Source organism: Aotus nancymaae, unplaced genomic scaffold, assembly GCF_030222135.1.
Source record: "Aotus nancymaae isolate 86718 unplaced genomic scaffold, 86718_ANA_hifiasm-v0.15.2.pri h1tg000010l, whole genome shotgun sequence".
Taxonomy (NCBI): Eukaryota; Metazoa; Chordata; class Mammalia; order Primates; family Aotidae; genus Aotus; species Aotus nancymaae.
Genome location: NW_026988421.1, coordinates 3051827 through 3065831, shown reverse-complemented (window position 1 = coordinate 3065831; position 14005 = coordinate 3051827). Strand labels below are relative to the sequence as shown.

Sequence of the window (14005 nt, the reverse complement as noted above, 5' to 3'; positions counted from 1 at the left end):
GCTGAGTGATCAGTCCCTTCACGGACGAGGATGCTTTTCAGAGTACTGGTGTCACTTCATGTACCGGGTGGCATCAGGCTGCCAGGTAGTCAGAAAGAGAACAGGCGGGAGCAGAGCCAGTAAACTTCCGGAGTTTTCAATAACAGGTAAGCTGGAGAGGTGAAGATGAGGAGCCACAGTTTGAAGTCGAGACGCACTGTAGCCAGGACCGAGATCCCGTGGTGGGGATGCTGTCTCAGGTGAGAGCAGCCCTGCTTATAAAAGCACTCCCAAGAGACAAAGGCAAGCCATGAGCCACTTCTTACAGAAGGTCGCTCTTGGTCCCTAGAGATGTGTTCACAAGTCATCCTCCAAAGCACAACTTTATTTCCAGAAAGGAAAGGACACAAAAAATAGGACTGTCCTGTGCAGATGTCCAATAGCCTCAGTGTGGGGACCAAATGCCCCCCAACCATTAGAAAGACAGATCTTGTAAGTTCCATTCATCGGTGCACTCACCCATTCATTCGTGTTTCCCGAGTGCCTGCTCGGTGCTGGGACAGCTGAGGATGGACGTTCCTGCCATCGTGCTCTGGAGGACACAGGCAAACATTTAAACAGTGACACAGTGTGGCAGGGGTCACAGTTAGGGCTGCTGTAGGGTGGCTGTGGGTGGTGATAGACCTCAACACTTCATTCTGCAAAGCTGGGGGCAAACCTCAGCTCAAACTCCTTCCTGAAGCCCCCCCATGTTCAACTGTTCTTCATCCAGGAGCCCAGCAGTGCTCCCAGTGAAGTTTAGGAAGCCCATTCAGACCCAGCATACCCCAAGTTTTCTTCCCTTACGCAGACTGACAGCTTTACTTACAGAATTCACTTTATGACAAAAACTGTACTAGAACTTATCACAAAACTAACTTTATTATATTTATCCCAGTTAGATTTTTGTGTTAAATATCTTCACTGTCCTGGCGACTTCTGGTTCTTATTTTCTTGATGCATACAATGTCCTCAGCCTGTGTGGGAAGAAAAACATGGAACTCTTAAGTAATTTAAACACCCATTTTCATAATCGACCTCTGCAAAACCCCAAAGGCGTACTAGGTATTATGCAGGTCCTTAGTTGTAGAAAATTAATTTTGAGGTTGGAAATAAGTTTTAAAATATATTCCATTAGAGTTGTTTTTTCTTGACTTAACCTGCTTTTATTATGCAGTTTTTTATGCTTAAATACTGGGCTTTTCATACAAAAGTTCCTAATGCATTTTTAAGCTGACAAATAATAAAACAAAATTTCTTCATCAATGCACACATTTTCACAAACTAAAAAGTGTCACTCAGAAAAAGTGAGCTCAACCAGGATCGAGTCTTTTGGTTCTCCTAAACCAAGCAACCCCTGTGGACAGAACCATCCCCACCTCGCATGGATGGGAACATGCCTTGGCCGTCACTCTTGCAGTGTTTTTCACCTCTCAGCTAAGCGGGAGGGACCATGATGAAAAGCGTGGCTATAAGCTTCTTACTAGAAAAAAATCTGTCTTATATATGCATTTTCCAGGCCTACCAACACCCACCAAAGAACACAGCAATAGAGGAGTATGTGTTGGAGGTCTCCTGGGTGCTTGAGTGTGAGAAAAGGCTGGAACGCCCCCAGCAGAACACACCAGGCCTGGCTCAGCCTTGGGCCTGGTTGTCCTGTGTTTAGGAATCAACCTAGTTAAAAGATTTGCTTTTACCCTTCTTTGGTTTCATTCTGATAAAGCAGCACCTTCCAGACTGTGAATTTGGCAAGGGTTTGGAGCCTGAGTTTGATGTAAGACTGGACGGGTAAACGTGCTGACCCACATCAGCTGTGTACCTGGTGTCCCTGTGGTCTCTAGGACCTTGTCTGGCACTATCAGGTGTCTTCTGCTTCCAGCCTGTCCCAGAAGTACAGTCTCTCACTTAGGACACTGGCGTGGGCATCAGTGCCCTCCTTGAGCCTCTCCTCCTCATCCCTCTATGGAACAGCTATAGGCATTTCCCAACTAGGACTTCCTGCCCACCACCCAAACACACAAGTCCCCTTCCACTGGCTGCCTGGCTATGTAGCAGGTACCGGGGACACCTAGGAACCTTTCATCTTCTCGGAAGCTGAAGCGTCCTAGTTTGTGCTGAAGAGGGTCTGTCGTTGGACAGCTGTACTCGCCAGAATTCTATATCTGAGAGGTTATTGCTGCATAAGCTTCGCTTGCTGAACTCAGAATATGGTAGTTTAAGGCCCAAATTTTGTGTGTGCTAAGAATTAAATTTATACCACTCACAAAAAGGTAGCAATTCAATCTATCTTTATTTTAGCTAAACCAAGTATTTCCCAAAATAACACTAATGGTATTTAATCCTTATTATGGATTTGTCCACATGATAGTAATTATGAGTGGCTAAACGATGTGATTTTAGTAGCACCTAAAGCTCGTTAGCTTAGATAGTCTCTGACTGGAGGGGTGGAGGGCAGAGGCACCTCCCACTGATCAGGAACTCTCACATAATGAGTGTGTGCCTCAGGGACACCCCAATCTCTGTTCCTTCCACCTTTCCAAAGAATTCCTTGGAAAACTTTCTTTCAATAGTTTTTTTTTTTTTTTTGGAAATAACTTTTCTGTTTCAATAGGTTTTTTTGAACTACAGAAAGGCTGAAGACATCTACCTACAATTGTATCATGAGGTACATCATAAGCAGTCAGAAATTAGCCACTAGACAAATTCCTTTTCTTCCTAAGAAAGTCCTCATAATGTGAATTTGCTATTTTAAGTGGAATTCTCAAAACAAACACAACAAAATATAATTAAAATGACAAAATATATGTCTTAGCTTAATATTCCTTCCACTAATGTAACTGGGAACTGGCAGAGTGCTGTTAATGTTTTTGGTTTACCTTTGCAACCTTGGGCAAAAATACATCAAAACATTCTGTCTCTTTTAAAAAAGGAAAATGGTAAATGGCTTACCTTCTTCGGATTTTCTGCACACCTCTTGACACCCCGCGTGACTCTCTGCGCAGATTCACTCTCCAAAGTGCTTGCTGCAGACTGGCTTTTGGTCTTTCTTGATCTCAAACGCACGGAATCTGAACTTCCTGCTTCTCCTTTCCCTTCCTGATTCTGCATCTCCGTGCTCTTCTGCCCTTCCCTCTCCTCTGCCACCTTAGGCTGGGAGCTCTTATTCTGTCTAACAGACCTCAAGCACCTTTTGTTTTCACTGGCTTTGCATCGAGGTATGGCTTTCTGGGCTCCATCATCTGGACTCTGAATGTCCATCTCTTGGGAGGTCTTCATGGGCTTCTTTGCATTTCTGTTTATTTTCATTCTTTCTGCTAATATAAGGACCTCAGTTGTAGGCTGTTCTACATCAGTCTTATTTTGGCGTCTGGCACGCAGAGACATTCCCTAAAGAAATGAGAAGACACCCACAAAATTCCAATAATTAGTAAAACAAACTTCAAAATTCAACAGGGAGAACAATCAACAGTAAACTGAAAGGAGAAATCATTTGAAAATTACCCACTGATGAATTTTCTAAGAGACCTGTCATCTAAGGTAATGCCTTGGTACTTTGTTCCTATGGAGAAATGACTGTCTCTGCTGACAAATTATAAATAAGGAATTCAGGATAAATTTCAGTCACGACGCCTAATGAGATATATGTCAAATCTAATTTTTACAGTTTACATTATAGAAAGAAGCTCCGTTATTCATTCATTTACAGGGAGTACATGAATTTCTATTCCTTTAACAATCACTGCTAAGACAGAATAGGAAAGCATCATTTCTGGGGTTTTTCCAAACTTCTCTGCATGTAGCAGGAACCTATCTAACGGTCCGGACAGTTTCGTCCTTCTCAAGAATACACACTCCCTGTTGATACTGTTCTGACAGTTAAAACAGTGACATAGATAGTATTTTTAACCCAGTACTGGTGATAGTATCTAGAACATAAAACTGAACCACCCACCCATCCTCTGAACAATTTTTTAAACATCTGAAGATGAACATTACTCATTTGGCTCCTGAGAAACTTCTAAGTTTGCATTAATCATTTTTGACTAGTTTTTTTCCCAAATAAGTCTATTCCCTCTATAGATCCCAAGAAGATTCTTTATCCTGGTCTGCAGTTATTCACTGTGTTGAATGAAACCACTTGGGGAAAGGATAACCACTTATAAAGTCAGATTACATGCAAATTATAACACAGAAATTGACAACTATCAAAGATGATATTGAGTGATGCTGTAATACTTCCTCTCACCTTATTTTCAGGGACCGAGTCTTGTAATTTGTGTTCCTCTTTGTTGGTGTTCATGCTGTTGCTGTTCGTCTCTTCCGCAGGTTCGCTTCTTTTTGTAGAAGTCCTCAAGCTTCTCTTCATGACGACCAAGGGTTCGGGTGACTTGGCTCTCACCCTGGGAGGAACCCTCTGCTTCTTGCTGGCCGGCAGCTCCTCCACGATTTCCTCTGGCTCAGGCATAAAGCGCAGCCTCTTCGTTCCTGTGACGCTTCCATCTTTTCCACATCCCCTCTTGCAGGGCAGTGGTGGTAGGGAAGAGTTGCTTTTGCTTTGTGATTTTACAGGGTCTCTGGTGCCTACCTGGTCTCCCACAGGTTCTACTTTAGGGGCCCGAAGAACTCTTCTGGATATTTTTAGAGGTTTTCCACTGTCAGGCGTTTGCTTTGGAGTACCTGTAAGGCTATCCGCACCATTTGCCAGTTCCTCAGTGTGGCCTGGTGTTTGAGAGAGTTCTTGAAAGCTGACCAGACCTGGGGGTTGGGCCTTTTCCTTAGGTGCTCGTGGCCGTCCCCTGCTGCCAATGACATTTTCTGGGTCCAGCTTCCGCTTTGCAGGTTGCTTAAATTCTTTCACCCCATTGCCTTCACCTGCTGGTTCTTTGTCGGTGTGGGTGGTCTCCCCTGATGCTGGTGTGAGCTGCCCGGCTGCTAAGGGCTCTTCTTTCACTGCTACTTTCTGGGCACGTGTCCTGGGCCGTCTCTTTGAGCTTGTTGCAGTGTCTACTGGTTCTGGCAATGATTTGCAGGGTATTGTAGTGGTTTTGTCATCAGTCATTGATTCTTTAGGGTGACCTGGTGCTGGGCCTTGGAAGCCAGCCAGGTCTTCTAGGGCGTGGGCGTTTTCCCTGGGTGCTCTTGGCCGGCTCCTGCTGCCAGTTACACATGCTGCTGGAGCCAGTGTCTGCTTTGCGGATTCCTTAGATGCTTTGATGCCTTTATCTTTACCTGATTCTTTGTCTGCATCCGCCATTTCCCCTGATGTCTGTATGAACTTGCCGACTGCTGACGGCTCTTCCTTCACCACCACCTTCTGGGCATGTGTCCTGAGATGCCTCTTGGTGCTTGTTCTGGTGTCTACTAGTTCTAGTGGGGGAGATTTGCAGGGTATTTTAGCGGCTTTGCCAGTAGTCAGTGATTCCTGAGTGTGACCTGGTGTTTCAGAAAGCTCTTTGAAGCCAGCCAGGTCTTCCAGGCATTGGGCCTTTGCCTTAGGTGCTCTTGGCCTTCTCCTGCTGGGTTCCTCTACTCCTGGGTCTGGTGTCTTCTTGGCACGTTGCTTGAATACTTTGATGCCTTCACCATTACTCGCTGATTCTGTGTGTGTGTGTGCGCTTTGCCCTGATGTTTGTGAGAGCTTCTGAACTGCTGAGAGTTCCTCTTTCACCTCTTTCCTGAGACGTGTCCTGGGGCATCTCTTTGTGTTCTTGGCAGTGTCTGCTGGTTCTGGTGGGGGAGATTTGCAGGGAATTTTGGTGTTTTCCTCAGTAGTCATGGACTCTTCAGTGTGACCTGGTGCTGGGACGAGCTCTTTGAAGACACCTGGGTCTTCCAGAATGTGGGCCTTTTCCTTACGAGTTCTCAGCTGCCTCTTGCTACCAGTTATAGTTGCTGCTGGGTCCACGATCTGCTTTGGAGACTCCTTAAAGGCTTCGATGGTCTTACCACCTCCTGTTGGCTCTCTGTGTGTTTGCGCAGTCTTCCCTGACATCCGTGTGAGCTTGCCGACTGTGAGGAGCCCTTCTTTCAGGCCCACTTTCACCAGGGATACCTTGAGCTGTTGCCTGGAGCTTCTTGAGGTTTTGAATGGCTCTGGCTGTGGAGATTTGCATGATACTCCTGTGATCTTGTCATCAGTCATTGATTCCTCAGTGTGATCTGGTGTCTGGAAAAGCTCTTTGAAGCCAGCCAGGACCTCGAGAGCCTCAGCCTTTTCCTTAGGAGTTTGTGGCCGTCTCTTGCTACCAGGTAAATTTCCTGACAAGTCCAGTTTCGGCACTGGAGTTTCCACAAATGTGTTCATGTCTTTCTTATCACTTACTGCTGATTTAGGTGTGTGCATGGCTTTGCCTACTGATGGCATTAGCTTCCTGAGTGCTGAAAATTCTTCCTCTACTTCTGCTTTCCTGACACTTCTCTTGGGCCGTTGAATTGTGCTTGTTGGAGTGTCCACTGGATCTGGTTGTGGAGATTTGCAGTGTATTTTGGTAGTTTTCTCATCAGTAGTGGGCTTGTCTGTGCCTGGGGTCTGGAAGAGCTCGTTGAAGCCAGCCAGGTCTTCTAGAGCCTGGGCCTTTTCCTTAGGAGTTTGTGGCCGTCTCTTGCTGCCAGGTAAATTTCCTGGCAGGTCCAGTTTCTGCACTGGAGTTCCCATCAATGCTTTAATGTCTTGCTCAGCACCTGCTGCTGGTTTGGGTGTGTGCATGGCTTTGCCTTCTGATGTTTTCCCGAGTGTTAAGAATTCTTCCTCTATGTCTGCTTTCCTGAGACTTCTCTTGGGCTGTGCCTGGAAGCTTGGGGTGTCCACTGGGTCTGGTTGTGGAGATTTGCAGGCTATTTTGGTAGTTTTCTCATTAGTCCTGGGCTTATTAGTGCATACTGTTGTCTGGAAGAGCTCTTTCGAGCCAGTCAGGTCTTCTAGGGATTCAGCCTTTCTCTTAGGATTTCTCAGCTGCCTCTTGCTGCCAGTTACACTTGCTGCTAGGTCCAGTTTCTGCTTAGCAATTTCCTTAAACGCTTTGATGCCTGTATCCTCACCTTCTGGTGCTTTGTCTGTGTGTGTGGTTCCCCCTGGTATCTGTGTGAGCCTCTTCACGGATGAGAGCTCTTCCACTACATTCCTTTTCCCCAAAGGTGTCCTGGGCTGCCTTCTTGTGCTTGTTGGAGTGTCCACTGATTCTGGTGGTGAAGATTTGCTGGGTATGTTGGTAGTTTTGTCATCAGTCTTTGATTCCTTAGTGTGACCTGGTGTCTGGAAAAGCTCTTTGAAGCCGGCCAGATCTTCTAGTGATTGGGCCTCTTCCTTAGGTGTTCTTGGCCACCTCTTCATCCCAGTTACATAGTCTGCTGAGTCCAGCATCTGCTTTGCAGACTTCTTAAATGCTCTGATGCTCTTTCCATCGTGTGCTGGCTCTGTGTGTGTGTGCGTGGTCTCCCCTGACGTCTGCGTGAGTTTGCCGACTGCTAGGACCTCTTCTTTCACGCTTGCTTTCCCGAGGGATGTCTTGAGCCGTCGCTTGGAGCTTGTTGCAGTTTTGACTGGGTGTGGTTGTGGAGATTTGCAGGATACTTTTGTGATTTTGTCAGTAGTTGTTGATTCCTCAGTGTGATCTGGTGTCTGGAAGACCTCTCTGAAGCCAGCCAATTCTTCTAGAGCATGGGCCTGGGCCCTCTCCTTAGGAGTTTGTGGCCGTCTCTTGCTACCAGGTAAACTTCCTGGCAAGTCCAGTTTCTGCACTGGAGTCCCCACAAATGTGTTATCTTTCTCTTCACCTACTGCCGGTTTAGGTGTGTGCATGACTTTCCCTACTAATGGTGTTAGTTTCCCGAGTGCTGAAAATTCTTCCTCTATGTCTGCTTTCCTGAGACTTCTCTTTGGTCGCTGCTTTGTGCTTTTTGGGGTGTCCACTGGGCTCGGTTGTGGAGATTTGCAGGGTATTTTGGTGGTTTTCTCGTCAGTTGTGGGGTTATCAGTGCATGGTGTCTGGAAAAGCTCTTTGAAGCCAGTCAGGTCTTCTAGAGCCTGGGCCTTTTCCTTAGGAGTTTGTGGCCGTCTCCTGCTGCCAGGTAAATTTCCTGGCAGGTCCAGTTTCTGCACTGGAGTTCTCATCAATGCATTGATGTCTTTGTCTTCACTTCCTGCCGGTTTGGGTGTGTGCGTGGCTTTGCCTGCTGATGGCATTAGTTTCCTAAATGCTAAAAATTCTTCTACATCTGCTTTCCTGAGACTTCTCTTGGGCTGTGGCTTGGAGCTTGTTGGGGTGTCCACTGGGTCTGGTGGTGAAGAGCTGTAGAGTATTTTCATAGTTATTTCATTAGTCATTGATTCCTTAGTGTGACCTGGTGTCTGGAAGAGCTCTTTGAAGCCAACTAGGTCTTCAGGGACTTCAGCCTTTTCCTTAGAATTTTTCGGCTGCCTCTTGCAGCCAGTTAGACTTGCTGCTGGGTCTGAGATCTGCTTTGGGGACTCCTTAAATGCTCTGATGCTCTTGCCATCTCCTGTTGGCTCTGTGTGTGTGTGTGTCGTCCCCACTGGCATCTGTGTGAGCTTGCCGACTGCTAGGAGCTCTTCTTTCTCACCCACCTTCCCCAGGGATGTCCTGAGCCATCGCTTGGAGCTTGTTGGGGTTTTATCTGGGTCTGGTTGTGAAGATTTGCAGACTATCCTCGCAGTTTTTTCATTAGTCATTGATACCTCAGTGTGACCTGGTGTCTGGAAGAGCTCTTTGAGGCCAGCCAGGTCTTCTAGAGCCTGGGCCTTTTCCTTAGGAGTTTGTGGCCGTCTCTTGCTGCCAGTTAAGTTTTCTGGAAGGTCTAGTTTCTGCACTGGAGTTCCCATCAATGCTTTCATGTCTTTCTCATCACCTGCTGCTGGTTTGGGTGTGTGCATGGCTTTGCCTGATGATGATGTTCGTTTCCTGAGGGCTGAGAATTCTTCTACGCCTGCTTTCCTGAAACTTCTCTTGGACTGTGCCTGGAAGCTTGTTGGGGTGTCCACTGGGTCTGATTGTGGAGATTTGCAGACTATTTTGGTAGTGTTTTCATCAGTCGTGGGCTTATCAGTGCATACCGGTGTCTGGAAAAGCTCTTTCAAGCCAGTCAGGTCTTCTAGGGATTGGGCCTTTCTCTTAGGAGTTCTTGGCTGCTTCTTGCTGCCAGTTACACTTGCTGCTGGGTCCAGTTTCTGCTTAGCAGTTTCCTTAAACGCTTTGATGCCTGTATCCTCACCTCCTGGTGCTTTGTCTGTGTGTGCGGTTTCCCCTGATGTCTGTATGAGCCTCTTCACGGCTAAGAGCTCTTTCTCTAAATCTCTTTCTCCCAAAGGTGTCTTAGGCCGCCTTCTTGTGCTTCTTGGGGTGTCTGCTGATTCTGGCGGAGAAGATTTATGGGGCATCTTAGTGGTTTTGCCAGCAGCCACTGCTTCCTCAGTGTGACCAGGGGTCTGGAAGAGCTCTTTGAAACCAGTCAGGTCTTCTAGAGCCTGGGCCTTTTCCTTAGGAGTTTGTGGCCGTCTCTTGCTCCCGATTAAGTTCTCTGGCAGGTCTAGTTTCTGCACTGGAGTTCCCACAAATGTGTTGATGTCTTTCTCTTCACCTACTGCCGGTTTAGGTGTGTGCGTGGCTTTCCCTGCTGATGGCGTTAGTTTCCTGAGTGCTAAGAATTCTTCCTCTATGTCTGCTTTCCTGAGACTTCTCTTGAGCCGTTGTTTTGTGCTTTTTGGGGTGTCCACTGGGTCTGGTTGTGGAGATTTGCAACGTATTTTAGTGGTTTTGCCAGCAGCCACTGATTCCTCGGTGTGACCAGGAGTCCAGAAAAGCTCTTTAATGCCAGACAGGTCTTCTAGAGCCTGGGCCTTTTCCTCAGGAGTTTGTGGCTGTCTCTTGCTGCCAGGTAAATTTCCTACCAGGTCCAGTTTCTGCACTGGAGTTCCCATCAATGCTTTCATGTCTTTCTCATCACCTGCTGCTGGTTTGGGTGTGTGCATGGCTTTGCCTGATGATGATGTTCGTTTCCTGAGGGCTGAGAATTCTTCTACGCCTGCTTTCCTGAAACTTCTCTTGGACTGTGCCTGGAAGCTTGTTGGGGTGTCCACTGGGTCTGATTGTGGAGATTTGCAGACTATTTTGGTAGTGTTTTCATCAGTCGTGGGCTTATCAGTGCATACCGGTGTCTGGAAAAGCTCTTTCAAGCCAGTCAGGTCTTCTAGGGATTGGGCCTTTCTCTTAGGAGTTCTTGGCTGCTTCTTGCTGCCAGTTACACTTGCTGCTGGGTCCAGTTTCTGCTTAGCAGTTTCCTTAAACGCTTTGATGCCTGTATCCTCACCTCCTGGTGCTTTGTCTGTGTGTGCGGTTTCCCCTGATGTCTGTATGAGCCTCTTCACGGCTAAGAGCTCTTTCTCTAAATCTCTTTCTCCCAAAGGTGTCTTAGGCCGCCTTCTTGTGCTTCTTGGGGTGTCTGCTGATTCTGGCGGAGAAGATTTATGGGGCATCTTAGTGGTTTTGCCAGCAGCCACTGCTTCCTCAGTGTGACCAGGGGTCTGGAAGAGCTCTTTGAAACCAGTCAGGTCTTCTAGAGCCTGGGCCTTTTCCTTAGGAGTTTGTGGCCGTCTCTTGCTCCTGATTAAGTTCTCTGGCAGGTCTAGTTTCTGCACTGGAGTTCCCATCAATGCTTTCATGTCTTTCTCATCACCTGCTGCTGGTTTAGGTGTGTGCGTGGCTTTCCCTGCTGATGGCGTTAGTTTCCTGAGGGCTGAGAATTCTTCTACGTCTGCTTTCCTGAAACTTCTCTTAGGCCGTTGTTTTGTGCTTGTTGGGGTGTCCACTGACTCTGGTGGTGGAGATTTGCTAGGTATGTTGGTAGTTTTGTCATCAGTCATTGATTCCTCAGTGTGACCTGGCGTCTGGAAGAGCTCTTTGAAGCCGGCCAAGTCTTCCAGTGATTGGGCCTCTTCCTTAGGCGTTCTTGGCCACCTCTTCATTCCAGTTACATAGGCTACTGGGTTCAGGATCTGCTTCGGAGACTCCTTAAATGTTCTGATGCTCTTTCCATCTCCTGCTGGCTCTGTGTGTGTGTATGTGATCTCCCCTGGTGTCCGTGTGAGATTGCTGACTGCAAGGAGCTCTCCTTTCACATCCACTTTCCCCAGGGATGTCTTGGGCCGTTGCTTCATGCGTATTGGGGTGTCTATTGGTTCTGGCTGTAACGACTTGTAGGGCATTTTAGTGATTTTGTCCTTCTTACTCTCTGGTACCTTGGTATGATCTTGGGTTTGGAGGAGCTCCTGGCCATAAGCCATGTCTTTCGTGCGTTCTGTATCAGGCAAGCTCTTGAGGTCTGTTAGGTCAGACACTCGTTGACCTTTCTGCCCCCAGGTTCTTCTTGATCTCTTCACTGCTTTCATCTTTTCAACATTTTCTTTTAATTCAATATTTTCCTTACACGTATCAAAGGGTCTTTCGATTTCCTTCATCTCTCCTCCTCTCTTCCGTTGCAGTGGTGTGGTCTTCTGACAGCTTCCCATGATGCGGTCGACAACGCCAGTATTTGTTTCTTCACTCTTACTTTCTGTAGGTAGCTTCTGTACATTTCTGAGCTCAGTAGACCTTCTTAACTTGTTTGCACTGGATACTGTCTTTGAAGGCTCTGTCTCAGTATCTGAAGTCTTCATCTCCACAGAAGTGATTTTGTAGGTGTTCCTAGGAGTTTTTGCTGTGTTTCCATTTTCTCTAATACTCGGCCGTGTTAAGGTAGGGCTTACAAAACAGCTATCAGACAGTTCTTTTGCTGCATTCGGTGCACTGAAGAATGCATTTCCTCCTGAAATAAAAACATCTATAATAAATACATTCTATGAGTGTCTTATGTCAATCTAGTATTATAGCCTTATAAAATACAGTGAAAAACTAAATTCATATCTACATAACGATGTGAGGCTATTTATGTGTCTATAAATCTGTCTTATATAAAAGCCATGCACAATTAAGAATAATGTTATTTGGTGCTACAGTGGAGTCATCATTAAACAAAAGTTAGACGCTACAATGATTACAGTAGGCAAAAATATTCCTTAAGAAGGATCCTTCAAAAGTTGCCATGCCCTCTGTCACTGACTTTAATATAGGTATGTTTTTTCTTCAACCATTAGAAACAAACAGCTGTTTCTTGCCTTAAATCACCAATAAAATAACATGGGTTATCCTCATGTGGTTAGGGTCCATATCACACAGGAAATATTCACCTACCGCAAACATCTTCAGGGTAGCAAGCTGTTCTTTCTATGACAGGAACACAGTAACCAGTGCCAAATGAGAGATTAGACAGATTCTCATCTCCCATCTCACACTCAACCCGGGCCTGCTCCCACCTAAAAGGTTAGCAGGAATAATTGCACAGTATATAAACTGTTATCTTTCTGCTTTGTAATTTGCAGTAATTTTGAATTTGAGTAATTTATATCTAAGTATGGTGAGATATCATTGTACTTTTTTGCTATGTCTTCCTGGTTACTTATAATAAAGAAACCAAAAGTGTACACAGGTAATCTACACGTATTAACGGAGTCTTTCATTCTCTGTAAGTCAATGAATGCCAGCAGTGTTAGTTCAACTGCTGATTGAAATTTCCCTTTCAATTAGAGCAAAGAAGATGGAAATGGTATTTTGTGCCAGGAACATTTGTTTTAGAGAAGTAATATCATACTGCTTGCCAAAGATAATACTGCATGTTCCTATCCCAAAACATCACCGTGGTAGGAAAAAAGGAAACCAACCGAAACTCTCCGAGGTGGGTAGCAAAGGTTCTTCTCCTGAATTAGTGACTTGAACCTTTTTTCCAAGCAAATTCTCTGAATTTGAAATAGCGATGTGACATGTGCTTGTCAACTGTGGTTGCTCCTTCACTGGGGTCTTGAACATTTCAGCTATTCCTGTTAAATGAAAATATTTGAAAAGTGATTAACATATTGCTAACATTCAAACAACCATACCAGTCCTCACACGTAACATGCAAATAGTGTGAAATACCAGTAGATTCCTCCCTAGAATTCCTGGTATATAGGCCTCATAAAAAGGGTAATTCCATTAATAATGTACTTATTGTGTAAAAAACAGAGCAAAGAGAAGATATGTTATGTTCTTTGCTTTGCTTTTCTTGGGAAGGAAACAAATTAAGTTGGTTGACCTTTGCGGTCTTCCTAACTAGTCCTCACACATGAGCTCTAGAACATGGAAGCTGGTGATGGGCTCCTAGGACCTACAGGCCTCCCGGCCGGGATCTAGAAGCCAAATGTTTTCATGCTTCTCAAAGTCTTGGGTGCTCAGTTCTAGGTTTTAAGTACAAATAACGTGTGCCCACATTTTAGAAAATGATAAAGGACGGCCCATTTTTAGTACTGTCACTTAAAAATACATATATATTTTAAAAATCTAATTATCATTATCATTCCATTTTAACACCAAAAAGCAGTACTGACATAATCTCAGGGAAAGAAAAATAGCAACAAAGAAGTTTATATAGAAGTTGTAACTTTCTGCAAAACTCTTCTCATCCCATGTTCTCCTTACTTGTATCATTCTGGCCTCATTGGATGCAAGTGCTATTTCAGCCTCACAATCATACACAAAACGTTCGGGGGAAGCCTATTCTGAAGCCTCCTTTCCAAACCAGTCCATTCACAAAAATCTCCCCTTCTACTTAAAGCCTAGGGTTTAGTCTTCAGCAGATGCTAATGTTTTGCAATGAGATGTACTCATACCAACAGGCGAGAACTGCTTGACTCTAGGAAACCATCTTAAAAGAAAGAATGCTGGGGACAATCCACTATCCCACACACTGAATACTTAACATTTTTTTTTTAAGTATTTTTGAGGGTTTGTTTTTAACATTTTGTAACATACATATTAGAACATTCATCCATGTCTGTAATTTATAAACCTACTCCTAGATACATATCTATATTTTTTGTTTTGGTTTTGCATTTCTATCTTCT

At 45.3% G+C, this 14005-nt stretch overlaps 1 protein-coding gene across 4 annotated transcripts in view; it reads right to left on the bottom strand.

Annotated features, from left to right (window-relative positions):
- Window positions 1-343: 343 nt before the first annotated feature.
- Window positions 344-14005, bottom strand: part of MKI67 (marker of proliferation Ki-67) — a 29662-nt gene continuing 16000 nt past the window's right edge. For 2 of the 4 annotated variants that reach the window (XM_012464205.3, XM_012464207.3), the window contains 4 exons: window positions 12788-12943; window positions 4265-11850; window positions 2968-3405; window positions 344-995 (listed from right to left, as the gene is read on the bottom strand). In XM_012464205.3, coding sequence (XP_012319628.1) covers window positions 930-995; window positions 2968-3405; window positions 4265-11850; window positions 12788-12943 — 8246 coding nt within the window. In that variant the 3' untranslated portion in view covers window positions 344-929. The remainder of the gene's footprint in view (window positions 996-2967; window positions 3406-4264; window positions 11851-12787; window positions 12944-14005) is intronic. The other 2 variants (XM_012464206.3, XM_012464208.3) reach the window with 1 other exon arrangement.